The sequence below is a fragment of the Onychomys torridus genome, chromosome 2 (assembly GCF_903995425.1).
Source record: "Onychomys torridus chromosome 2, mOncTor1.1, whole genome shotgun sequence".
Lineage (NCBI taxonomy): Eukaryota > Metazoa > Chordata > Mammalia > Rodentia > Cricetidae > Onychomys > Onychomys torridus.
In genome coordinates, this window is record NC_050444.1 from 113,029,544 (window position 1) to 113,057,066 (window position 27,523).

At 38.8% G+C, this 27,523-nt stretch overlaps 1 protein-coding gene and 1 pseudogene across 1 annotated transcript in view; both read right to left on the reverse strand.

Annotated features, from left to right (window-relative positions):
• Positions 1-15,234, reverse strand: part of LOC118577929 — a 49,585-nt pseudogene extending 34,351 nt beyond the window's left edge.
• A 5,425-nt stretch (positions 15,235-20,659) lies between these two features.
• LOC118578446 (cytochrome P450 2J3-like) overlaps positions 20,660-27,523 on the reverse strand; it is a 44,399-nt gene continuing 37,535 nt past the window's right edge. The window contains exons 8-9 of the mRNA XM_036179393.1: positions 27,236-27,374; positions 20,660-20,862 (exon numbers count right to left, since the gene is read on the reverse strand). Of these exons, the coding sequence (XP_036035286.1) occupies positions 20,684-20,862; positions 27,236-27,374 (318 nt within the window). The 3' untranslated portion in view covers positions 20,660-20,683. The remainder of the gene's footprint in view (positions 20,863-27,235; positions 27,375-27,523) is intronic.

Sequence of the window (27,523 nt, forward strand, 5' to 3'; positions counted from 1 at the left end):
TTTATTAACCTGCATTTTTAAAGTATTGGTCATTGAGGTGTGTGTGTGTGTGTGTGTGTGTGTGTGTGTGTGTGTGTGTGTGTGTGTGTATGTGATCCTATTGGGAACAAGAATTTCATTGTTTCTGTTGCCTCAAAGTTTAACATGTTTCTCTGCATCTTTGTTTATGTTCATTTGTGAGCATCAGTATGGAAGCCAGAGTTCAATCCCAGGCATCTTTCTGAGTGGCCATACACTTTGGGTTTTTGTTTGTTTGTTTTTGTTTTTTGAGTAAGGGTCTCTCATTTGTTTTAAAAAGCTATGATGGCTAGCTCAGGCATCCTGGAGATTTACTTGTCTGATCCTCCCTAGTCTTGAAATTACAAATTCAGGCTACTACACTGGGTTTTTTCATGTAGGTTTTGAGGACTGAACTCAGATCTTTCCACCTGCATGGTAAACATCATCCAGCCAGAGATCAATGCCAAGTGCTAGGAAGTTTGGTAAGTTTAGCTTCAAGAAATTCACAATGCAATGCAGATCAACATTCAGTTCTTATCATCATGTTGTCTATCAATTGTCAGACAAGGGAATGTTGGGAAGCCCTTGAGAGAACCAGGAGCAGGTCTGGCTCCTGGAAGAAGTAGCTGCTCATGAAAAGTGAGGTGGGGGCCAGGCTGTGGTGGTGCACACCTTTAATCCCAGCTCTCAGAAGGCAGAGGCAGTAGATCTCTGTGAGTTTGAGGCCAGCCTGGTCTACAGAGTGAGTTCCAGGAAAGGTACAGAGCTACATAGAGAAACCCTGTCTCAAAAAAACAAAACAAAAAAGAACAGAAAAGAATAGAAAACTAGGAAAATGAGGTGAGAAGCAAGACTGCTTCTAAAGTGAAGCATCTCACTGCCTGCTGAAGTAGTGAAGTTGTTTAGTTTACAGCCAGAAGCCTGGAGGAGTTTTAGTAGGAAAATTAATCCAGTGGGTCTTCAATAATTTGAATGGACCTCTAGCCTGATTGAATCCAGATTCTTGTTCTTACTATGTTTTTACTTTGGGGACTAGTGAGGTATTAAGTGTCTTGATTTTTAAATATGTGAATTATAGAATGTTACTACTTTGCATGCTTAACTTTATTGCTATAAAAAAGCAATGATACAAAAATGAAAACCCAAATTATCACTGCTGTTTATATATTATGTAATGTATTTTTATGGGGCAATGGGAACAAAAGAACAGAAGAGCAGAGATCAGATAGCAGACATATGAGTTTATATAGCAATCAGGTCACATAAGCAATACCTGATGTACAAAAACCTCAGAGGTGTTTATCTGTTAAATACTCCAGCTGCTTTGCCTTTGAGAGGTCCTGAATTCAATTCCCAGCAAGCACATGGTAGCTTACAGCAACGTGTTATGGGATCTGATGCCCTCTTCCTGTAGCAAGAATACATGCATATAAAGCACTCATACATAATATACATAAACAAATAAATCTTTGGGGCAAAAAACAAAAAACAAAACCCAATTGTTTTTCTTGGAGTTTGTTACTTTCATTTATTAAGAAAGAGGCATAATATTATGAGAAAAATAAATAAATGAGTATGTATTAGGTATTTTTGTATTGCCTTGAATTCATTGACTAATTTTATACTTATCCAATAAAATGCCCCATTTTTTTTAAAGCATGTTCAGAGATTTAGTGCTGATTTAGAGTACAATAGTGGCATGGCAGTCATGAGGATAATCAAGAACTTTCTAACTGGACCTGGATCATGTATCACAGGGAAAGTTCATGTCTGGTACTGTAAACATAGTCAAAAACATATGACTTGGAAAAATAGGCCATAGGGGTGAAGCTACAGTTGTTATTTTAAAAGGTTCTGCTGTCAAAATGACTTTGAAATGTTTGTGTTTATTACCCATAAATCTGTATTGTTTTCAACTTTAATCGGGGAAGCTTCTTACTGCAGTGGATAGCAGTTAGTTCAGAGATCCATACACAGCCAAAATAGTACATAAGTAATTGTGAGTCTTCAGATTCAGATGGATCATCTATATTACTATCTCCTCATTTAAGATTGAGGAAACATTGTGGAAGACTCAGTGGAACAAATGTAAGAGGTAATTAATGAGAAAGAGAACTGTGACCTACTTACTTCTGCTCATGACATGGCTACTGCAGACATGAATATTGAGCAAGTATGAATAAGAGATAACTGATACTATAGGAAATTGTGATCAAGAGAATTGATTTTTTGTTTGATGTTTTTCCTGGATGAGTATTTAACAAAAACTAAGCTAAGAGGCACTTGAGTACACATTTCTTAAAGCGGCAGTGCTTATTTATCAAGATGAATTTTTGCCTCATCCAGTAACCTTGATATACTCAAATGAATTGAAATCATACATAGTATGTAGTCAGACCATAATGAGATAACAATATGGATAACAATGGATATCTTTCATACAAGGATAAAAAATGAACTTTTTGGCACTAAAACATCACGCTTTTTAAAGGAGGCCATGGAATAGAAACCAGCTTTACTGGCTGGATTAGGTGATGGGGAACATTAGTCTACATATATATGCCCTTTTCCCCTGCAGCTGGGATCCCTGTTTCTGCAGCTCAGGATTGGGTCATGACACACCCACACAGCCCCTAGCCCCTTCTTACCTGCTGAATACCCACATGCAGTTGTGAGACATCTAAGTCAAACTGGAACAAGTTGCCCACAAAGGGCAGGTGCCAGGGCCCTGGAGGGTAGTTCTTGGGGCGTCGGCTTTTGAGGTAGTCAGCCAGGATCAGGAAGATGACAGAAGCCAGCAGCAGAGTCAGGGGATGGAGCACTGACCAGATGGTGGCCATGAGGGTGACAATGGCAGTTAGCAAGGCAAGGGTCTGAGTTGGGGCCTTTCCCCTGGGTCACAGCTTGGTGCTGACAGTACTGACAGTCTGTCTGCTAATTTCCAACCTGTTCCTTGCAGATCTGTCCTCTCTGTGTCCTACCAGAGCCCTTATCTTTTGTTTTGTTCAGACCAGTTCTACTGGTCCCTCCCCATCTCTCTGCCCTGCCTCTTTCCACCTCTTCAGCCTTGGATAACACTGAAATGTTCACAGAGCCTCCTGTTCCTCCACTCTCTTACTCAGTCTTCTCCAGCCTCCTTCTTCCTAAGCCCTGCCCTAGTGTGCTCTGCTCTGTCCTTTCCCCCAAGTAATGCCCTGCTATAGGCACCGGGGTTTTTACTCCTAGGTGCCAGGCAAAATGTTCTCAGAATTTACATGGAATGTGGTTTTAAAAAGCTGGCTAAGAGTGAACAAAACATTCCTAGACAAAACCATATTTAAACAATACCTATGCACAAATCCAGCCTTATGGAAAGCACTGGAACGAAAATTCCAATCTAAGAAAGTTAGATGCACCCTTGAAAATACAGTCAATAGATAGCCCCACAGCAGCAAATTCCAAAGACGGGAAACACACACCCACTACTACCAAAAGACAACAGGAATTAACAATCACTGGTCATTAATATAACTTAATATCAGTGGACTCAATTTGCCTATAAAAAGACACAGGCTAACAGAATGGGTATGAAAACAGGATCCATTCTTCAGCTGCATACAAGTAACATACCTCAACTTCAAAGACAGACATTACCCCAGATTAAAAGGCTGGGAAAAGACTTTCCATTCAAATGGATTTAAGAAGCAAGCTGGTGTAGCTATCCTAATATCTAACAAAATAGACCTAAAACTAAAATCAGTCAAAAGAGATTGGGAAGGTATTACATAATTATCACAGGAAAAATCCACCAAGATGAAGTCTCAGTTCTGAACATTTATGCCACAAATACAAGGACACCCACATATGTAAAAGAAATATTAATCTTAAAGTATATCAAACCTTACACATTAATAGTGGAAGACTACAACACCCCGCTCTCACCAATGGACAGGTCTGGCAGACAGAAATTAATAGAAAAATGAGGAATCTAACAGATGCTATGATTCAAATGGACTTAATAAATATCTATAGAACATTCCACCCTAACAAAAAAGTATATATCTTCTTCTTAGCAACCCATGGAGCCCTCTCTAAAATTGACCACATACTTGATCACAAAGCGAAAATCAACAATACAAAAAAATTGGAATAACCTCCTGTATTTTATTGGATTACCATGGCTTAAAGTTAGAATTCAATGAAAATGAATGTTCAATATACCCAAATCCATGGGACATTTATGAAAGCAGTGCTAAGAGGAAAATGCATAGCACTAAATGCCCACATAAAGAAGTAAGAGAAATCTCACACTAATGAATTAACAGCACATATAAAAACTCTAGAATGAAAAGAAGCAAACTCACTCAGGAGGAATAAATGCCAGGAAATAATCAAATTGAGAGATGAAATCAATAAAACAAAAACAAAGAGAATAATACAAAGAATCAATGAAACAGTTGGTTCTTTGAGAAAAATCAATAAAATAGGCAAACCCTTTAGTTATCCAAACTAACTAAAAGGCAAACAAAGAACATCAAAATTAACAAAATCAGAAATGAAAAAGGAGACATAACAACAGACAATGATCAAATACAATCATCAGGTCATACTTCAAAAACCTATACTCCACAAAACTTTTAAAAAATGTTACCACATACCAAAATTTAATCAAGAACAGATAAAAAATTTAAATCAATCTATAACCCTGAAAGCATTAGAAAGTCATTAAAAGTCTCCCAACCAAAAAAAAAAAAAGCCCCAAACCAGATGGTTTCAGTGCAGATTCTACCATATTTTCAAAGAAGAGCTACTACTAATACTCCTCAAATTGTTCCACACAATAGAAACAGAGGCTACAGTTATCCTGACACCCAAACCACACAAAGATGCAACAAAGAAAGAGAATTACAGACCAATTTCCATCATGAACATTGATGTAAAAATACTCAATAAAATACTGGCAAACCAAATTTAAAAACACATCAAAAATGCTTATCCACCATAATCAAGTAGGCTTCATCCCAGAGATGCAAGGATGGTTCAACATATGACAATCTGTCAATGTAATATACCATATAAACAAACTGAAAGAAAAAACAATATATGATCATCTCATTAGATGCTGAAAAAGCCTTCCACAAAATATAACACCCTTCAATATAAATGTCTTGGAAAGATAAGTAATAAAAGGAACATACCTAAACATAATAAATGCAATTTATAGCAAGTCAACAGCCAACATCAAATTAAATGGAGAGAAACTCAAAGTTATTCCACTAAAATCAGGAACAAGACAAGGCTGTCCACTCTTCCCATATCTATTCAATGTAGTACTCAAAGTCCCGCTAGAGCAATAAGAAAACAAAAGGAGATCAAATGGATACAAATTAGAAAGAAAGAAGTCAGACTTTTGCTATTTGCAGACAATATGATAGTATGCATAAGTGACCCCAAAAATTCTACCAGGAAACTCCTACAGCTTATAAACACCTTCAGTAGTGTGGCAGGATAGAAAATTAACTCAGAAAAGTCAATAGCTCTCCTATATATAAACAATAAATGGGCTGAGAAAGAAATCAGAGAAAAAATACTATTTATCATAGCCACAAATTACATAGAATACCATAGAGTATGCTAACTTAGCAAGTAAAGGACCTGTATGAAAAGAACTTTAAGTCTCTGAAAAAGAAATTGAAGAAGACATCAGAAAATTTAAAAAAACAAAACAAACAAACAAACAAAAAAAACCAACAACTCCCATGCTCATGGATAGGTAGGATTAACATAGTAAAAATTGTAATCTTACCAAAAGCAAACTACAGATTTAATGTTATCCCCATCAAAATCCCAAAACAATTCTTCACATCCATCAAAAGAAAAATACTCAGCTTCATATGGAAATACCAAAAAAAAAAAAAAAACAAAAACAAAAACCAAAAACCCAGGATAGCCAAAAGAATCCTGTACAATAAAACAACCTCTAGAGGCATCACAATACCTGACCTCAAGCTCTATGATAGAGCTATAGTAATAAAAACAGGCATAAAAACTAACATGTGGACCAATGGAATAAAATTGAAGACCCTGACATTAACCTATACACCTATGAACACTTGATTTGACAAAGAAGCCAAAACTATACAATGGAAAAAGAAAGCGTTTGCAACAAATGGTGCTGGCATAATTGGATGTCAACATGTAGAAGATTGAAAATATATCCATATTTATTACCATGCACAAAACTCAAGTTCAAGTGCATCAAAGACTTCAAAATAAATCCAGTTACACTGAACCTGATAAAAGAGAAAGTAGAAAGTAGTCTTGAACACATTGGCACAGGAGACTGCTTTCTAAATTAAACACCAGTAGCACAGACACTGAGCAACAATTAATAAATCAGACCTCTAGAAACTGAGAAACTTCTGTAAAGCAGAAGACATGGTCAATAAGACAAAATGACAGCATACATAAAGGGAAAAGATCTTCACCAACCCCACATCTGACAGAGGGCTGATCTCCAAAATATATAAAGAACTTAAGAAACTAGACATCAAAATAGCAAACAATACAATTAAAAAATGGGCTACAGAGCTAAACAGAAAATTCTCAACAGAATGATCTCAAATGGCTGAAAGACATTTAAGGAATTACTCAACATCCTTAGTCATCAGGGAAATGCAAATCAAAATGACTCTGAGATACCATCTTAACACCTGTCAGAATGGCTAAGATAAAAAAAAAAAAAAAACAAAAAAAAAAAAAAAAAAAAAAAAAAAAAACAACTGATAGTTTTGGAGAGGATGTGGAGCAAGGGAAACACTCCTACACTGTTGGTGGGAGTGCGAACTTGTACAGCCACTTTGGAAATTAGTATGGAAGTTTCTCAGAAAATTGAGAATCAATCTTCTTGAAGACCCAGCTATAGCACTCTTGGGCTTATACCCAGGGAATGCTCAGTCATACCACAAGGACACATGCTCAGCTATGTTCATAGCAGCATTGTTCCTTTTTTTTTTTTTTTTTTTTTTTTGAGACAGGGAATTGAGATTTACGTTTCAGAGTGCTCCTGGTTTGGAAACAAGCTTTTCCAGTGCTGGCAACTTTCCTGAGACACTACTATAGACAGCAATACCTTGCATTTCTGGGTTGTGGCCATATGCCAGAGGCCTCTGTCACAGAGATCCCAAGATCCCTTTTCTTCCCTCTGCCCTTTTTATAAATTGTTTTCAAGGATGTAAAATGTTTTTGTTTATTCTTTAAAATTTGAGACAATATATTTTGATCATAGGCTTTGCCCTCCCCCAAATCCTTCCTGATGTTACCCACCTTCCTACCCACCAAACTTCATGTGCTTTCTCCCTTCAAAAAGAAAAACCAAAAATTTTAAAAGAAAATTGTGTGTGTGTGTGTGTGTGTGTGTGTGTGTGTGTGTGTGTATGTGTGTTAGATGTTAGGGACAGAGAGGAAATGTGGTAGGTTTGGGAAGTCAATGAGACTAACTGTTCTTCAGGTGAGAGTCTCTGTGAAATTATTAGTACCACTGAACATATGGCAAGGTTCTGAAGAAAACAATCAATACCAGCAAACAAAGTGAAATCCATTCTTAAAGGTTCTGAGGGGCTTGGAGGTCCTACAGCAGGATGCAAAGTAATTAAAACATGGCCTAAGTTACATGTCCCTAGTCACTGGCACCAGAGGAAGAGGGGCCATTAGGCCCTTTGAGTGAGTTGTAAGAAGAGAAAGGCTGCAAAGTCTCAGCATGTGGTCTCACATTTTTATTTATTATTTTGAGATAGGGTCTCACAAAGTACCTATGGTTGGACTGGAACTACTATGTTGTCCAGGCTCATCTGAAACTCACAGAGATCCACCTGTCTCTCCCTCTCTAGTGCTGGGATTAAAGGTGTGTGCCACACTCCAGGCTGCTGGTCTTACCTTTAAGCAGTACCTTTCAGAGGAGAGAGACTTTTGTGTGGGGTGGAATGGTGGTGACCAGATTTGTGAGACTTCGGCACCTGTCACATAACAGAGAAAAGTTACCACTAGGGATTTTCTGAAATAATTCCCTCCCATGAATTGTGTTGTACAGTGATGAAGGTAAGGAAAGCTCTTTAAAGCTGTATGTGGTATTTTTTAAGCTTGTTTTGGGCATTCATTCTCAAGTTCAGAGCAATAATGCTAATTTATTTGAGTGCTTGTAATCCCTTTCCCAAATTCCATCAACATCTGAATATATACTCTGAAATGGATTTGCCCTGTAACTTCTCATATTCAAAACTGATATCTGTTGTATAATATTTTATTGACAAATAATAATAAAATTGAATATGCTATTATGATTCTTAATTTCAAAGTCCAGATGCATTCCTATTATTTGACTTCCATGTGAGTATACATGGGTGTTAGAAAAGCAGTATAATTAACCAAATAAGAAACTACCATTTGCAACCTACAGAGAGTGAAGAGATTTTTACCCACTACCATCTGAAAGACGGCTAATAACCAAAATACATAAAAAACACAAGAAACTTGATATCAAAAAACAAAGTAACCCAATTAAAAACTGGAGTACATATCTAAACAGAGAAGTCTCAAAAAAGAAATTCAAATGGTTGAGAATGACCTAAAGAAATGTTCAGCATTGTTAGCCATCAGGGAAATGCAAATCAGAACTATTTAGAGATTTCCTCTTATATCTGTCAGAATAGCTAAGATCAATAATACAAATGACAGCCCCTGCTGGCAAGGATGTGGAACAAGAGAAATACTTCACCCTTGCTGGTGGGAGTGCAAATGTGTACAATCACTATAGACATTAGTACAGTGGTTTCTCAGAAAAATGGAAATTGATCTACCTCCAGAGCCAGCTCCACCATTCTTAATTATATACCCAAAGAATCTTTCATCCTATTGTTCAATTATGTTCATTGCTGCGCTATCCACAATAGCCAGAAATTATCTAGGAAATAACCTACATAACCCTCAACTGAAGATTGGATAAAAAAAATTGGTACATATACACAATGGAGTATTACTCAGCTCATTAAAAAGATGAATTTTGTAGGCAAATGGATGGAACTAGAAAAAATTATCATGCTAAATGATGTAATCCAAACTCAGAAAGATAAAGATAGTATGTATTAGCTTATATCTGGAAAATAGCCATCAAATAAATGATAATCTAGGTACAATCCATAAACCCAGAGAGGTCAGGTATAGAGGAAGGGACTGGGGGGAATACATGAATCTCCCTGGGAGGAGAAAATAGAACAGATTTTATGGGTGGATTTCAGCAGAGGGGGATGGAAGGACAAGAATAGGAAGATCAGTTGTCAAGAGAAGGAAGATGACATTAATGGAGGAAATGGGCAGACAGCTAGAGTTGAAGGCTAGTGGAAGGGAGGTATAGCAACCTAGTGCAGTGGAAACTTCCTGTAATATAGGAAGGTGATTCTACTGAATTCTCCAAATAATGAAGGAGACAGAACCTCTAGTGGCCATCTCTTACCAGCAAAGGAAGGTTCCAGTGCCAGGACTGAGTTTCATCTAATTGAGTTGTTGGCTCAAGTGTCCCATGGAAATCCCCAAGCAACTCAGGCTAATGTCAAGAGACTAGGTTTCTCTTCACAAACTGACACAAAGGCCATATTACTGAAGACAACACCCATACAACACATTGAATATGGAGAGGTAAAGCTGGTGTCTATATAGAACATTCACTCCCATGTTCTAGTGCCAATTACAGGGAAAGGTACTCTGCAGGCTATCAAAAGAGAAAAGGAAACACCAACCAAACCCAACCACAAAACCTTTGATCTACAAAGTGATCTTGATTTCAGAATATGCTAAGACAATGATGGCATAAACCTTGGGGGAATAACTAATTGATGTTTGATTTGACCTAAGGCCAGTCTGTAAGATGGAATTCATACCTCACCCTGACTGTCTCACCAAGAACCATAGTCTAGACAGCCCAGACACTTAGGATAAAATCAAGCAATACTGGTCTTAAAAAAGTAACAATAAATGACTCTTAATGATATTCTACTATAATCATAGATCTCAGAGATTCGTGCCTTATTCAGCCATCATCAGAGAAGCTTCCTTCTGTAGCAGATGGGAAAAAGTATAGAGACCTACAGCCAGATGTTATTGGTTGTTTTTGCTCTTTAGAGGGGCCCACCAACCAGCTCCCAAACAAATCACACATGGAGGTTTATTTTTAATTATAAATGCCAGGCCTTACCTTGGCTTATTTCTTGCTAGATTTTTTTAACTTAAAATATCCCATCTACCTTTTACCTCTGGGCTGTTTCCTTTTCTTACTTTTCTTTGATTCCCTGGCTAACTGTGTGGCAGTCTGGCTGGCCCCTTGAGTTCTTCTCTTATTCCTTCTTCCTTTCTAGATTTATTCTTCTATTTATTCTCTCTGCCTTCCAGCCCCACCTATCCTTTCTCCTGCCTCACTATTGGCCATTCAGGTCTTTATTAGACCATCAGGTGTTTGAGACAGGCAAAGTAACACAGATTCACAGAGTTAAACAAATGCATATAAAAGAAGGCAACATATCTTTGCATCATTAAACAAATGTTCCACAGCATAAACAAATGCAACATATCTTCAAATAATATTCTACAACAGACAGACATTACACACAGAGAAAAACACTGGGAGACTCAGATCTAAATGAGATGTCTTCATTTCAAACACCTCTCCTAAGACCTCAGGGAACCCCATGGATGTGGAGGCAGAATAAGTGGGGAGACAGAGGGATGGAAGACACCAGAAGAAGGCACTCAAAATCAACTGAGTCAAGCTTGTAAGAACTCACAAAAACTGAAGCAGCAAGCACAGGGTCTGCTTGGGTCTTCACCAGGTTCTCTGCATATACATTTTTTAGTTTAGTATTTTAATGGGACCCCTGAGTCTGTGAAGGAATTAGTCTCTGATTCTTGCTCCTATACTTGGGGCCTTTTTTCTTATGTTTGTTTGCTTTACTCATTCTCAATGTGGAGGTTTTGGTTTTATAACATATTTTATTTTGCTATATTTTATTGATATCTCTTAGAAGCATGAGAGCCAGAAAGGGAGTGAATACAGATGGCACAGGAGATGCGAGAAACAGAGTAGATGCTGGTGGAAACTGATATCAAAATATATTGAATGAGAAAAGAATCTATTTTCAATAAAAAAAGGGGGCAGGGAGAAACCTTAGCAGAGTTACCATGTTTTTGGATACTGCCACATACCCAAACTTAAAGGGATGAAAGAAAGGAACATCTACTTGTATGTGGAAATTACTGAGATTGAGAGATCCTCTTTGATACAAGGTCTCATTCCTGAACCTTACACTTCTATGATCATCTTGCCTTCAACAACACTCTTAAGGATGGTTTAATCAGGGCTCCCACGTCCTTTTTGTTATTTCCTACCTATTGACCCCTTTATCCAATGAGTGCTATAACCTCCTAGGATGAGTTAATATAGGATGCACTTCAGTACACAGATATGTTTTCTTATTGCTCCTAAATGGGAACCACATACCATTTTAGCCACATTTTTTGCTTTGGTTTTCTTTGAATATGGGGACCATCTCACATCCTTTACATCTCTCTCTCTTTAAAAATATTTTTGGATATATTTACTTTATATATCTGCGTGTTTTGTTGGCATGTATGTCTGTGTACCACATGCATGCATGATACCCTCTGAGTTCAGAAGAGGGTAATGAGTCTGCTGAACCTAGAGTTTTGAATAGTTGTGAGCTTCCATGTGGGTCTTGGGAATTGAACCCGGGCTGGATAAGTCTTTGCACCTTGAAGGCCTCTCTGCTGATGCAGCAATCCAAATTAAACTGAATCAGGAGAAGACCCACTTCATGGGTAAAATGTTCCTGGGTGTTCCCCTGCTCCCTCAGACAGGAGACAGGGAGGAGAGACCAGAAGAAACAAGTGTCTGTTTTTTGGGATGCAACTTATATACCCTGTGGGAGTGCTCTGAACCTCTCTGGGAAAGGAGCTGTATTTGTTGGGCTTTGAAGGGGCAGGTTTGGGGGAAGACATAGGGGAGGGGAGTTGAGGTGGATCTTCCAACAGAACATTCCAGGTCTTTGGGTAGAGGGATGCCCTGGGTGCCAGAGGTTGAGGTGACAAACAGGGTTGTCACCAAGAACAGATGCTCTAACCTGCTGAGCATCTTTCCAGGTTGAGCCATCTCTCCAGGTTCTCCTCCCATCTTTTTGATTAACAGGAAGATCAATCTTCTTCATTAGGTAAAATTTTTTCATGTACTGTGTAGACTTTTCAGGATGTCAAGCTTTATTGTAAAACAGATTTAGATCTGTGAGTGTGGTAGTGGTGGTTGAGGTGTCTCTCTCCAGAATTCATTATAATGCTCCCATTCTGTTTGAAGGATGTGAGCCCTGGCATGCAAGGCTATCTACACTAAAAGGCCATCTCAACAAGGCAACTTTTGAAAGATTAATTTGGCCTGAAGGGAGCAGAACCCCAGGTGCCCTGTAGTAGGAGCAGATCTGACAGCAAGATAAAATCATTTTATGTGGGTTACACCTGAAAAACAGCCATTTTGAACATAACTATCATAGGGAATCACACAATAGTGCACTAATTAAATGGCAAGTTACCATGATCAATTGAGTGGTAAGAAGGAATATCAAGAATCAATGTATTAAATGATTACAAATAGTATTGTACTGTAATAAATGATCACAAATCTGGTGAGCTCTCTCTACGATCACAAAAGGAGAAGTGACCCCATGTTTGGAGTGAGGTTGTGATGCTGTGTAGCATTTCCCTCCAGGACGACAAGGCCACTGCAGTGCCAACACAGAGCAGCTGTGGTCACCTGTTTGATAACTTTGATGCATGGAAACTATTGACATTGCCTCATAGAGAGATAGGAGAGGTTCATGAAGTTGGCAAAGCCCCTTGCAGAGGTTACATAGGTGGTAGACAGTTGCTATGTGGTGGGATTGGGAGGGGACTGTCCATTTGCTCAGCTGCCTGAGGATCAGCAGGGAACTTTTTGGTGAAAGCTGCCCTTGAATCATACATGCTCTTGTAAATGTATTGGTTCATCAACATATGTGCATTGTCTGTGGCCTATTGGTACCCCCTGAATCTGAGCTGCATAGACATAGTTCCTTATGGCTTCCCATAAACCTCCTGAGACTGGCATAGTAGGAATAAATCAACCTTTATTTCATTCCTGTATGAATCCTGTGCTCTTTTGAATCTTATTCTTTCCATCAGATGGTGAGATTTCTGGTCTTACACCCCTCTCTAGAGGATGGAAACAGAAGTTTACAGATTTAAACATCTTCATGAAATCACAAAACCCATGCGGATATCCCTGGGTGCTTCCTCCTAGCATCCCTCAACTTTCCCCATGGTTCTCCACACAAAATTTGGATAATCAGAATTAGGTGAACTCAAGAGAACAAAGGGTTGACTCTAGGAGTAGAGCTCCTTATGTATTTTTAATTTTTACTGCACAGTACCTGTGTCTATGTTTTTTTGGAGAAAGATAGAAGATTCACATCCTGAGACTCCATTTGGAAAACACACTGCTTTGTCATCATATGCTTTGTAGAACAGAAACCAGGAAGAAATGAAGAGGGAAAAAGACAATAGAGCAGCAAAAGTAAATAAAAAACGTTCCTTACAAATTTCATTAACAAAACTGTGATACTACAATATAATTCTTGAAGGGGAAGGAGCCTCATCTTCTATAGAATTTCCAGTAAACTTCAAGAAACAAAGGAGACATGCTTTTTAGGTAGAAATTTCCATTTGATGTCACAGTTAATCACTCCCAAATTTTCTAGTTCTTTATAGTAACATTGTACTTGGCCCTGAGACCTCACACCTTCAGGACTCAGAGTGAGATACCAGTACTTTTGTGTTTTGTTAAAAAAAATTACTGTGTTTGTGTGTTCTATGGTAATATTTTATTTGTGCTGAAATGTGATTTTATTTGTGTGTTAATAAAGTTGCCTGGGGATCAGAGCTAAGAGCAAGCCATTAAGCAAAATCTGGTAGTGGTAATGCATGTCTGTGGTGATATTGTGTTCCCCAAAATATTTTGCACCCTAATAAACTTATCTGGGGTCAAAGAACAGAACATCCACTAGATATAGAGGCCAGAAAATGGTGGCACACATGCCTTTAATTCTAGCATTCCAGAGGCAGAGATCTGTTTGGATCTCTATTATTTCAAAGCTACACTGGAAACAGCCAGGCATGGTAACAAGACCCTTTAATCCCAGGAAGTGATGACAGGAAGCAGATAGGTATTTAAGGCATGAGGACTAGGAACTAGAGCTTGTAAAGCATTTAGGCTTTTAGCAGCAGTTCAGCTGAATTCATTTGGATGAGGACACAGAGGCTTCCAGTCTGAGGAAACAGGATCATCTGAGGAATTAGCAAGGTGAGGAAATTGTGGCCCATTCTGCTTCTCTGATCTTCCAGCATTCACCCCAATACCTGGCTTCAGGTTTGTTTTTATTAATAAGAACTTTTAAGATTCATGCTACACATGCCCTTAATCTGAACACATGGCAGGCAAAGTCTCTATGTGTTAAGGGACACAGCCAGCATGGTGACTGACACACGCCTTTAATACCAGTACCAACCATAGAGATCTGGAGTCTGTATAGACAGGCAGTGAGGAGAAAGTCATGTGCTTGGGTTTAGAATCAATAAGAAGGCAGAATAGGGGGTTGGGGATTTAGCTCAGTGGTAGAGCACTTGCCTAGCAAGTGCACAGCCCTGGGTTCGATCCCCAGCTCCACAAAAAAAAAAAAAAAAAAAAAAAAAAAAAAAAAAAGGCAGAATAGAAAAGCAATAAAAAGACAGGACACAGGAAGAAGGTCTCTCTCTCAGGGGGAAGGAAAGCAATGAGTGATAAGATAAGGTGGTCTTAGCACTTGGCTACTGCTAGATCTCTGGGCTTTTAACTCTTTATTTGGCTCTGTCTCTTATTTAATAAGACTGTTTAGAATTACATCTACATTTGCCACCTACATGGCAAGAATTCATTAAAAACAGTTGATGATTATGACCCAGCTCTAGCCTGGCTCAGCCACAGTTTACAGGCCCCTGGCCCGGCCAAAGCTACCAGTCTCTCTGCACTCTGTCAGAGCTATACTCGACTGTAGCTGCAGCAGCTACATGCAGTTGATAGATAATGGAATTATTTTCTCTGAGTTTGCCAAGTGCAAATACACTAGACATCGTTTAAGTATTTATTGCTTGTACATATTGTATATAATTATTGTTTATAGTTTTTCTTGTATTAGTTATAACTTTTTTTCTTTTTTCTTTTTATTAGCATAGAAGGGGGAGATATAGTGATATTTTAATTGTGCTGAAATGTGATTTTATTTATATGTTAATAAAGTTGCCTGGGGATCAGAACTAAGAGCAAGCCTTTAAGCAAAATTCTGGTAGTGGTAGCACATGCCCTTAATCCAATCACATGGCAGGCAAAGTCTCTGTGTGTTCAAGGACACAGCCAGCATGGTGATACATGCCTTCAATCCCAGTACAATTCATAGAGAACTGGAGGTCTGTATAGACAAGCAGTGATGAGAAAGTCATGTGGTTGGGTTTAGAGCCAATGAGAAGGCAGAACAGAAAGGCAATAAGACAGGATACAGGAAGGTCTCTCTCAGGGGAAAGGAAAGCAGTGAGTGGTAAAACAAGGTGGTTTTAGCTCTTAGCTACTGCTCAATCTCAGGGCTATTAACTCTTTAATTGCCTCTGTGTTTCTTATTTAATAAGACCTGATAAAATTCGAATCATTAAAAGCTGAATATTTACCTCCTAAAGAGGTTAATTCTGGATACCAAGATTTTGGTGACTTTACATTTTCATATGATCCTGTGTGTAATAAATCGGCAATTTCAATGCAATTTATTTGTGTATTTAGCTTTGGTGTCTGATCATTTATAGGTGATTGACAAAATACCTGTTTTCTGGCCTCTTCTGAATTTTTTTTTTGTTTTATCTACTGAAGCTTTTCTATCATCCAGAGAAGCATGGTTTTTAAAAACAGGCATTAAATCTTTTAATTGCTCTGTGAATGAGTTTCTCTAATGCTGATGTAGAATAATTTAATCAAATTTGATATTAGGACCTTTAGGAGGCCCCCTAGGGTTTTTCCTGATGGCAAAGGGTTACCTTGCCTGTCCATTGTTGATCTGAATTTATTAGGCCAATGACAGCCTTTGCCACACCTTCTTCACACTACAGAAGGCTGAGGCATTTTGCTCACATTATCTCTAGAAAAACCATTGTTTATAGGAATGCCTTGATAAAATTCCTTTTCAAATAACCTTGCTTCTCACAATTAAAACATCTGACATTTTGATTTTTCTTATAACTTTTAGAAATCAGTTCTCCTTTCAGAGTAGCATCACAAATGACAGATCCAATATCAATTATATTTCTGATCCACTCATCTGTTGGTACTGATGTTGACTTTAATTGCCTATTAATTTGAATTCTCAATTAGCATTTTAAAAAGCCAATGATTCAATTAATATTTGTCTGACTTCTGGATCTGGTACTATTCTATTAATAGCTGAAGTCAATCTTTGTATAAAAAAAATCAGTGAAGCCTTCTTTTGGGCCTTATATAATTTTATTAAGTGACTCAGACCTCTTTCCTGATTCATCAACCTTGTCCCAAGCATTTAAAGATGCTAAATTACATAACATCATGGTATCATCATCAACTTCAAGCTACTTTTGTAATTTGGCATATTTACCTTCACCTAGGAACTGCTCTTGGGAAATATAAATACCTCTAGCCCAATTTTGCTGTTCTATGGCTCTAGCTTCATCTTTCTTTCTTTCTTTCTTTCTTTCTTTCTTTTTTTTTTTTTTTTTTTTTTTTTTTTTTTTTTTTTTTTGGTTTTTCTGAGACAGGGTTTTTCTGTGTAGTTTTGATGCCTGTCCTGGGTCTCACTCTATAGACAAGGCTGGCCTTGATCTCACAGAGATCTGCCTGGCTCTGCCTCCCAAGTGCTGGGATTAAATGTGTGTGCCACCACCATCTGGCCTAGCTTTGTAGTTAGAGTTTTCCTGCCTGGCCCAGTCAGGACAAATCTCTCTTACCCGCCAGTCCCACAGTCACTCAGACCCAACCAAGAAAGCATACAGAGACTTATATTGTTTACAAACTGTATGGCAGGCTTTTTGTTATTTACTTCTTTTATCTTAAATTAACCCATTTCTATAAATCTATACTTTGTCATGTGACTTGTGGCTTACCATTACCTTACATCTTTTTTGCCATGGCGGTGGCTGGCAGTGTCTCCCCTCAGCCTTCCTATTCCCAGCCTTCTCCTCTTCCTTGTCCCGCCTACCCTATCCTTCCTGTCTGGCTACTAGCTAATCAGCATTTTATTTATACAGAGTGATATCCATAGCATAGCTTTGTCTTTCAACCATGTCTGCCATTGTTGAAAGACAATGAGGACCAGCTTCCAATATTACTATTGCCAAATCTTTCTAGTCTTGGGGGTAAATTCTGTTGTGAGTCACTCATGAATTAAATACCTGCTTCACACAGAGTGAATGCATACCATATGAAACAACCAATTCCTTAAACTCATCAAATTTAATATTTTTATAGAATTCCACTTCACTTCTACATAACCCTGGGGGTGCTTATCCTTGCTGGTAGTTCTTGTATAGTAAATGGGTAAACAATGATTGGCTTTCTAACAACCTTGGACCTCTCTTCAGTTCTATCATGAGGTGGTGTGGTAAGTTCTTGTCTAAATTTCTCTGTTTCTGATTTTTTCTTACTTTCATTTATAAGTCTTTCTAAGGAGTGTGTCTTACCAATCCACTTTTCATATTCCATACAAAAAATCCACTATGGCTATTAAGGAAAAAATATGAATTACCAGACTGTTAGTAATTGCAATCAATATTACAATTACTCAGTAAAGTCATTTATCTTTCCATTTGCTGCTTCTATTTTCAAGCCATCTAAAGTAGCATTATATAGGGCCCTAATGTCCTGTATTATAATATTTCCCATCCTTAATGAGGGAAAGATTTAAAAAAAAAATATTACTTAACTCTCTCCTTGAGGACTTCCCAAGTAACTTCACAAATCTGATGATTTAATGATTTCTCTGTCTGTGTGGTCATGCCACCTGTTGGAGTGCCATATTTTTTTTTTAACTAAGTCTCTGTGGTTCTATTTTATCAATAAAGAATTGGGATTCAGATGCTGGAGTGAAAACTTGTTAGCTCAGAGAGGCAGAGAAAACACGCAGCTGCTTCCTCCTCTGCCATTTTCCCAGACCAAGTACTTTCTCCTAAACCATATCAAACCAAAAAGACCTCCAAACTCATGTCCCTCCCTACTACTTCTTGTGAATCTCTCTATTGATCTTCCTAACTTATCCTTTCTAGTTACTTCCTGTCAACAGGTTGCTTGCTTTGCCTCTTGACCTATGGAATGTTGTTTTTATTTAATCCAGTTATAATATTTAAAAAACTCTTGTATTAAAGGTATATGCTAAGGTTGAGCTACACCACAACTTGACACAGGTTATTTCAGTGAATAACACAGTCTCAGTTTTCACAGTGTGATCAAATATCCTGCAACACCTGTGATGTTGAGGGGGGGGGGTCAGTGTTTATGGACCAATGTCCTCTGGCCCTTCTGGTATGCATATAATAAAACTGCTCCATAGTCAGGTTGTGTTGATGGCTCATTCATTTAATCCCAGAACTTGGAAGGCAGAGGCAGGACTATCTCTGAGGTCACAGCCAGCCTGGTCTATACAGGGCATTCCAAGATAGCCAAGGCTCCACAGAGAAATCCTGTCTTGGGGGGAAAACAAGCACCTAACTGCTTCTTGATACACAGCTTGGATGTCTCTTAAGAGGGTTTCCTCCAGACTGTCATTTGATCCTTTGGTTTTTGTGTCATAAACCAACAGGCACATGACTTCTAATTGTTCCAGGGGATTCAGCCTTGCTCAGGTACTTGGAGACAGAAAATCATTTCTGAAAGTTCTTGGAAATCAGTACAAGGCACTCCAAGACCAACTTCTTAGAACAAAGGAGATTCATTTGCCTCTAAGGGACAAAGGCATGTGTGGTGATATTTTATTTGTCCTGAAATGTGGTGATATTTTATTTATGTGTTAATAAATAAAGCATGCCTGGAGATCAAGGGGGAAAAGACCAGCCATTTTTATGTAAACACAGAAGTCAGGCAGTGGTAGCACACATCCTTAATCTGATCACATGGCAGGCAGGGTCTCTGTGTGTTCAAGGACACACTAGGGAACAGCCAAGCATAGTAACACATGCCTTTAATCCCAGTACCAACCATAGAGACCTGGATGTCTGTACAGACAGGCAGGGACAAGGAAGTGAGATGGCTAGGTTAAGAGGCAATGAGAGGGCAGAATAGCAAGGCAATAAAAATATGGGTAGACAGGAAGTAGCTCTCTTAGGAAGCTAGGGTGGAGTGGTGAGTTAAGGTTAGCAAGTGGCTCTCACTATTTCTCTGATCTCTAAGGCTTTTACTCCTATATTACTTCTGTATTTTTTATTTAATAAGACTGTTTAGAAATTCATCTACAGGCATGGAATAAGAGACAATGACAAGAGAAAGGGGAACATGGACAAGAGGAAAGCAACAAGTGGATAGAAAGGAGACAGACATATCCCTTAGACAAATAGAAATTCATCAACGGGAAGTGGGAAACCCAGTTTTAAGATGAGTTGTTTTGTTTTGTTTGGGCATGACAATTTGAGAGGTCAAAAGGGGGCTTTTGATTACTGGACTTCAATAGAGTTGGACCTTGTTGGTCAGCCTCAGGTGGAGAAAGTAGTCATATAACATAACAGACCTTGAAGAGTTTAATATAACAGTTTATCAAGGCAGAGGGAATGAAGGAAGGGTAAGTCCTGCCTGAGTCATGCCATAATAGGGTCTACTGGAGCCCCTCAATTACCATATGCCTTCCAAGCCTGATTCCAGGTTTGCTTATGTGTGATCAGGAATTACCAAGCCTGAGATTCAAGGTCATGGTCAAACTACCACTTACAAAAGGAAACTGATTTGACACCACTTGCTTTGCCTGCCTGTGCCTGGGGAAACATCCCTGCTCTGCTGTTTCCAGGACTTCTTGGAGATAGATATACATGTTAGGAACATATCTGTCATTTGCAAGACTCTTCATAGCCTCTTCCTATAGATGTAGCCAGAAACTCAGCTCTAATCCTTATTCTCTCTTTTCACCACTTTAAACCAACATTTCAATGGGCCAGAAACAAATGCATGTCTAGGAAAAGAGGAAGGAGGCAAACAGAAGGCACACCTCTTGAGATGCAAATAGTGATGCACTTAGTATTTTTAATTCAGCAATTCATTTTCAGTACATTCTCTTTAAGGGAGGAATCATCATACTCCTTGCAACTTTTAGATATAAAGATATGCCATTGAGCTCATAAATGATTTACCCACCACCAAATTTGGGACCAACGGTCCAGTAATTTGATTCATTTTTTTAGTCCAATTTCTTCAATATTTCTTGAATTGCCTTCGTTCTCTGACATTGTTCTCCTCTCATGTGAGCAAGGTCCAGAAGCTTCACACCATACACCATTTCTCCTGTACTCTTTTCTTTTTTCTTCTCCAGCATCACAGTCTGGGGACAGCACAGATGCGGTGACTGACTGGGGAAAGGGTGAGGCTCTTTCTGAACTTCAGGCTCAGCTTCTCATTGACTGGCGGCTTGAAGGTAAACTTTTGCATGAGAGCAGTGAAGAAAATGAACAGCTCAGACCTGGCCAATTGTTCTCCCAGGCAAGCTCTCTTTCCTGCAGGACAAAAGCAGATGAGTCACTTTTCATCTGACTTTGGGACATCAAGGCACAGATGCCTCCAACTTCCTATTGTAAATGCCAAGCTGATCCTGGACTATGTGTTCAGGGGATTATGCCTAACATCTTCCTTATTTGGCCATTAGAAATAAAAGCTGGTATTTCCTGATCTTTGGCATAGCTAAATATCTCAGATTTGTGTTTTCATTTTGCCAATCCAAGAAATTGCCATCTTTCCAGTTATCCTGGTTTTATTCATTGAATAATGATATGTAGAAAATAAGATGGTGGCAAGAGACATTCTCACAACTCTGGAAGCCATCGCTCTGGGTCATCTCACACCATACACACATGCATAAGTTGTATTTATCTAAGTGTGTGTATAGACACATGTATTTGTGTCTACATCCATTTCTGTACCTAACAACTCCTCAGTCACTCTATTGGATATCAGCATTGAGATGGGTGATTTTGATGATCTAGAACATCACTAGCATGACTGTTCATGGGTGTTCATCTTCAAATGCTATAACCCTCATCTATTATAAATACATTCTTAACTGTCTTGCAACTTGTCAAGTAGGTCTAGCTACTGATTCTCAAAAGACACTGCATTCAACTACTAGGATTATAAGCACATGACACCATTTTCCAAAATTTTATGTGACTTCTGGGGATCACATTATTTTATACTTCCAAGGCAAGTGCTTTAAAAAGTGTGATGTCTCCTCTGCCACCAAGTGCTTTTTAAAGAATAATATATTTTTGACTGAACAAAGTTTTAAAAACATCAGGAAAAAATAAATTTATAAAGACTATAACAAAATGGCTAGAACAGGATTCAGAAAAAAATTAAGATTAAAATTTGGTCATATTTTCCAATGTCTTCTTGGTGTTTCTAACAAGGACATGGTAGCAGGAATGATAGTATGCCTCATTCTCTGTAGGCTAATGTTAAAAAGCTGCATTGGACTTCAAAGACATTAAACACTAGAATTTTCTGATGTATGCCTCTTTCCACTTGTTACCTGCCTAACAGTTTGTTGAGGAAATAAATGAAAGCAGACCTGAAATGGTGCATAGTAAACATAAATGTGTTATGATGATGATGATGATGATGATGTCATTGTGTTATGTAACATCTGTGTTTTTCACCATGTTGTTTCCTTGATTTCTATTCTACTCATGTACCTCCTGTTGTCTGTCATGAATAACATGGCTAACAGCTCATTAAGTTCCCAAGATTCTCCTGTAAGAATCTATAAATCATTATATGCAAAGTTAGGATACAGGGTTAATGACCTAACTTGTCTGCCACCCTCTCTGATACTGTGACTAAGCCACTCCTGGTCACGTACCACAGCCTTCCTAATATGGCAACTGTGGTAGATTGAATGTAATTGGCCTCCATAAACTCATAGAGAATTGTACTACTGAGCAGTGTGGTTTTGTTGTAGTAGGTAGTATGGCCTTGATGGAGGAAGTGTGTCTCTGTGGAGGTGTGCTTAGAGGTTTCATATATTATCAAATTATGCCCAGTATCTCAGACCTACTGTGGGATGTCTTTCTGTATGCTGTGAATATGTGTGGCTCCCACTGGATAATAAATAAAGCCGTTTTGGCCTATGGCCAGAAAGCTTACAGCCAGGCAGGAAATCCAAGCAGAGATGCAGGGAGAAGTGCAGAGTTGAGAGAGACCTGAGTCTAATACAAAAGGAGCAACAAGATGCCATCAGACTGGTAATGCCATGGCCACATGGCAACATATAGATAAATAGGAATGGATTAATTTAAGATGAATGAGTTACCTAGCAGGAAACATGCCATAGGCCATACAATTTGTAATTAATATAAGCCTCTGAGTGATTATTTTGTAAGTGGCTGGGGGACCTCAGGAGAGGGCAGGACATAGGAAAACCTACATAGACCACTTCCTGTTGCATGTGGGTCAAGATGTAAGAACCCTCAGCTCCTTCTTGATCACCATGTCTGTTTGCATGATGCCTTGCTTCCCACCATAGCAACAATGGACTAAACATCTGAAATGTAGATTATCTACCCCAATTAAATGTTTTACTTTATAATAGTTGGTTTGATCATGGTGTCTCTTCACAATGCTAGAAACCTGTTTGGAACCTTGGGCTTACACATGGACACATGCTCAGCCTGGAAGGAGGGGACGGGACCTGCCTGTACTGAATCCACCAGGTTTAAATGAGTCCCCAGAGGTGTCTTGGTCCTGAAGGACATGGGAGTGGAGGGGAGGGGCTGGGGGGAAGGTGGGGGTGAGAGCGGGAGAGGGGAGGATAGGGGAACCCATGGCTGATGTGTAAAATTAAAACACAAATATAATAATAATTAAAAAAATAGAAACCCTAACTAAGACAGTAATTATATGAAACAGTCTCTTCCCTCCCTCTGTGCAAGGCTGGGAGTGTGTGAATTAGTTGTTCAACATGGAGCATATTATTAAAAGCTTGTCCTATATTATGGATAATCTTGATTACTGTGATGGTTAGATTGGAATGTCCTCCTAAGGTCATAAATTTGAATACTTATTCACAAGGCAGTGAAACTCTTTTGAGAAGAATTAGGAGGTGTGGCCTTGTTTGAGGTATGCCACAGGAAGGGGTTTTGAGATTTCAAAAACCACACAAGGCTTTCTCTCTCTCTCTCTCTCTCTCTCTCTCTCTCTCTCTCTCTCTCTCTCTCTCTCCTATCTGTCTGTCTCTGTCTTTCTGTCTTTCTGCCTATGGATAAAGATGTAAAATTGTCAGGTATTGCTCCAATGCCATATCTGTCTGCTTCTTGCCATTAAGGATCATGGACTAATCCTCTGAAACTATAAGTTCCTAATTAAATACTTTCTTTTATGAGTCAACTTGCTCATGAAGTGTCTTCACAACAAAGTACAGTAACCAAGCCAGTGACCATCTTGACTGAGAGATGCCTAGAAAATCAAGGTCTGCCTGTGAGGTCATTTTGGAGATGATTGTCATGTGGGTCATTGAAGTGAGAAGAAAGATCTGTCCTGAGCATGGTTGATAGAATCCAGTTGACTGGCACTTGCCACTTGGCAAGCCTAAGATTTCCTGAACCCCTGTGACTGTGTTACTGTGCTTGCTCATGACAATCACATTCCAGCTCTCTCCAGCTCTGCAGAGACTTTTGGTTACTCAGGCACAGACTGCATCACAGGTCCTTCATATCTCCAGTCTTTCAGGTTTTTTAGAATGGAAATCAATAGTTACCCACTTCTCTTCCTCTCCAACTTACCAGAGGCCATTTTGTCATCATATACCTGTGACTATGTAAATAAAATTAGTAATATTAATATATACTGTTGGAAGAGTATGTCCAAGCTGGGTGGTATTGGCGCACGCCTTTAATCCCAGCACTCGGGAGGCTGGTGCAGGTGGATCTCTGTGAGTTCAAGGCCAGCCTAGTCTCCAAAGCAAGTTCCAGGAAAGGCACAAAGCTACACAGAGAAATCCTGTCTCAAAAACAAACAAACAAACAAAACAAACAAACAAAAAAAGGAAGAGTATGTACAATGATAATCCTAACCAATGTTGGTATCAGAGTTCATGCTTGAGAAGAAAAATTTGTTTTTATGTTTTTCCTTTTTCCACTCTCTCTTTAGTTATTTCTTTCTACTAAGGGCCTAGTTTACTGTGAGAAGTTCCACCCTTAAGCACATGGTCATGGGTGTTATAACAAAGCAGGCTGATTAAGTCATAGAAATAAGCATATAAGCTTATCCCCTTCACATCCTGCTCTTCACTTTCTGTCTCCAGGTTCCTCTCTTAGTTTTCTTTAGACTGTGATCAGGAAGTACAAGCTAAATAAATTATTTCCTCCTGAAGTTGCATTTGGTCATGGTTTTTATCACAGTAACAGACAGCAGACTAAGACAGAGAATTTTAGCCAGGTGTTGGTGGCGCATGCTTTTAATCCCAGCTCTCGGGAGGCAGAGGCAGGCAGATCTTTGTGAGTTCGAGGCCAGCCTGGTCTCCAAAGTTCCAGGAAAGGTGCAAAGCTACACAGAGAAACCCTGTCTGGAAAAACAAAAAACAAAAAAACAAACAAAACAAAAAAGACGGAATATCAATGACTGAGCAAGATCGGAATTCTGGGCAAATTCTTAAGATAAAACTTTTCTATAGTCCTCCATAATCCATCCTGGGGAGTACATGTTTTTCATAGTATCAGTTAAGAATGCATTTCAGCCAGTGGTGGTGATGTGCACCTTTATCCCAGCACTCCGGAGGCAGAGCCAGACAGATCTCTGTGAGTTCACGGCCAGCCTGTGCTACCAAGTGAGTACCAGGAAAGGTGCAAAGCTACACAGAGAAACCCTGTCTCGAAAAACCGGGAAAAAAAAAAAGAATACATCTCAAGGATGCACTGTCAGAGCTCATATCTGGTCTGGTCTTTCCTTGGAGACTACTGACACTCATCTGGGAGACTTGAATGATATGAGAACATTCACCCAGACTTTGAAACTTGAATGTAAGTAGTCTAGTTATTTTCATTGTTGACAAGTACTTTATCTACAGGCTTTGTTGCCGACTATGTGGCACTATTAGGAAGTGATGAAAAATTAAGTAGGTGTCTGCCTAACATAGGTCACTTGCACCATGTCCTGATGAGATATCTACAATATCATAGTATTTTTCCCTTGCTTCTTTCCCACCATGAGATGGCTGCATTCTTCAGCCACATATTGATAACAAATATATCTTCCTCCTAAGAAGTTGTTCATTCAGATATTGTTTCAGTGAGGGAAAGCTAACAAACATAGCTTAGTCTAAAGGTTACTTTGAATCTTTCCCTTAAAAAAAAAAAAAAGCGGAAAATGACCTATTGCATGAAATATGAGGGTCGACCTGGGCTATCACCAATGGTATTTCAGTAACCATGCCATTGTGTTCTATGGCACCAGTTGCAAATTTTAAAAAACTCTCTTATTTATTATTGTATAATATTTGTTTCAATATAGTAATAATAATTAATATTAATTATATAAACATATATCAAGCTGTCAATTTGTTGACTTAACATGGGTGGATATAAATCAAGAGAACATATGAAATTATAAAATTGTTTTATATATTCTGTGATAACATACAAAAAACAATTGTATAGCTTGGTTATCTTTTCTAAGAGAGGAGAAACTGCCTAATATAACAGCTCCAGAGATGTAGTCTTTAGGAAGTTCTAGAAATGCTGTAGTCAAGCAGCTACATGCCAAAGATAGATCAGTGGTAGAAAATCCAGACTGCTGCTTTGTCAACCCAGGGAGTTTTTCAGGTTTCCCTCTTCTTGTCCTTATTGGGTATCTCCAGGTAACTTTCATGCACCTCCACCAGAAATAAATGCTGAAAACAATACATCCAACTGCTCTCTTGCCTTGATTTCTTGTTATATTCTCTGGGACTTCACAACTATTCCAAAGTCTGTAGGACTTTCCTCCCCTTGAACTGGAATGGTTTAATGATTTTATAGGTCACCAGAAATCATGGGGTAACAGTCCCAGCCTGGATTTACCAGGCCTGTGTGCTTCTTCTCTGTTTCTTGGGATCTTAAGCAATACCATATGAAAACCCAGGATAATGTGTATGGCAGGTTAACCAAGATTATGTAAGGCACTGATCAGACCTGGAAACCTCTGAGGATAATATACTCTTTGGAAATAATAAAGTTTAGGATAGTAGTTATACAGCAAGAGTCTAACTAATACATAGGTCATGAACTCAGGGAATCCAAAAGTGGAAAGGCCTATAAATGGGGTGGTCAGTTGCCATGCATATGTAATAGAGAAAGAACTAAAATAGGACTGAAAACTTAAGCCTGATCTGCTCTGCCAAGTCTTTGGGCAAAAGGTCTTGAATAAGAAAAAGCTCTCCTCTTAATTGAAGTTTGCTTACACATTAAATAGACAATAATACCCTCTTCCTATTTAATTACTAACAATTACGTCACCTTTCTGGTGTCGGGTAATTTGTCTGCTTATGAACCCTCTATTTAAGAGAAAGCAATATGATCCTCAGTAGCAAACAGCAGTGAGGTTCTGTGTGATCCTGTTTTCATTTTATAGCTGTGTGGATATGAGGACATTTTAAATGTGATGAGACATGAAGCATTTATGGCACCACAATTTCCATCAGAGGCAAGGAGAGCTTGGGAGGTAAGAGTAGTTGGACACAGTGCCAGGTGCAGGGAACACTGGGCTCCAAATAACAGCAACCTGGATATGTACTGAGTGAGGCCATATGGAGATGTTCAAATTAGAGTGGAGGTACCTAGTGAGAGATGAGGAGAGGGATGAATTAGAATTCTGACCTCTTTCAACCCCATTACCACTCACCAATTGAGAATGGCAGAAAAGATTCTCTCTTCTTAAACTGTCCATTCTCCAAAAAGTGCTCTGGATTGAAGGTGTCTGGAGTTTTCCATTCTTTGGGGTCCCTGTGCAGAGCAGTCAAATTGGTCAGGACCATGGTTCCCTAAGGAAGACAGCCAAGAGTCAAGGCTTGATATATGGAACAGACCCAGACAAAGGATGGCAGTTCCTAAGCTCCCATTACTCTTTACACCCTCAGCTCTTTGAAAAATCCAGTCCTTAAGTAAAGATCAATAATGTATTTTGTGTCCT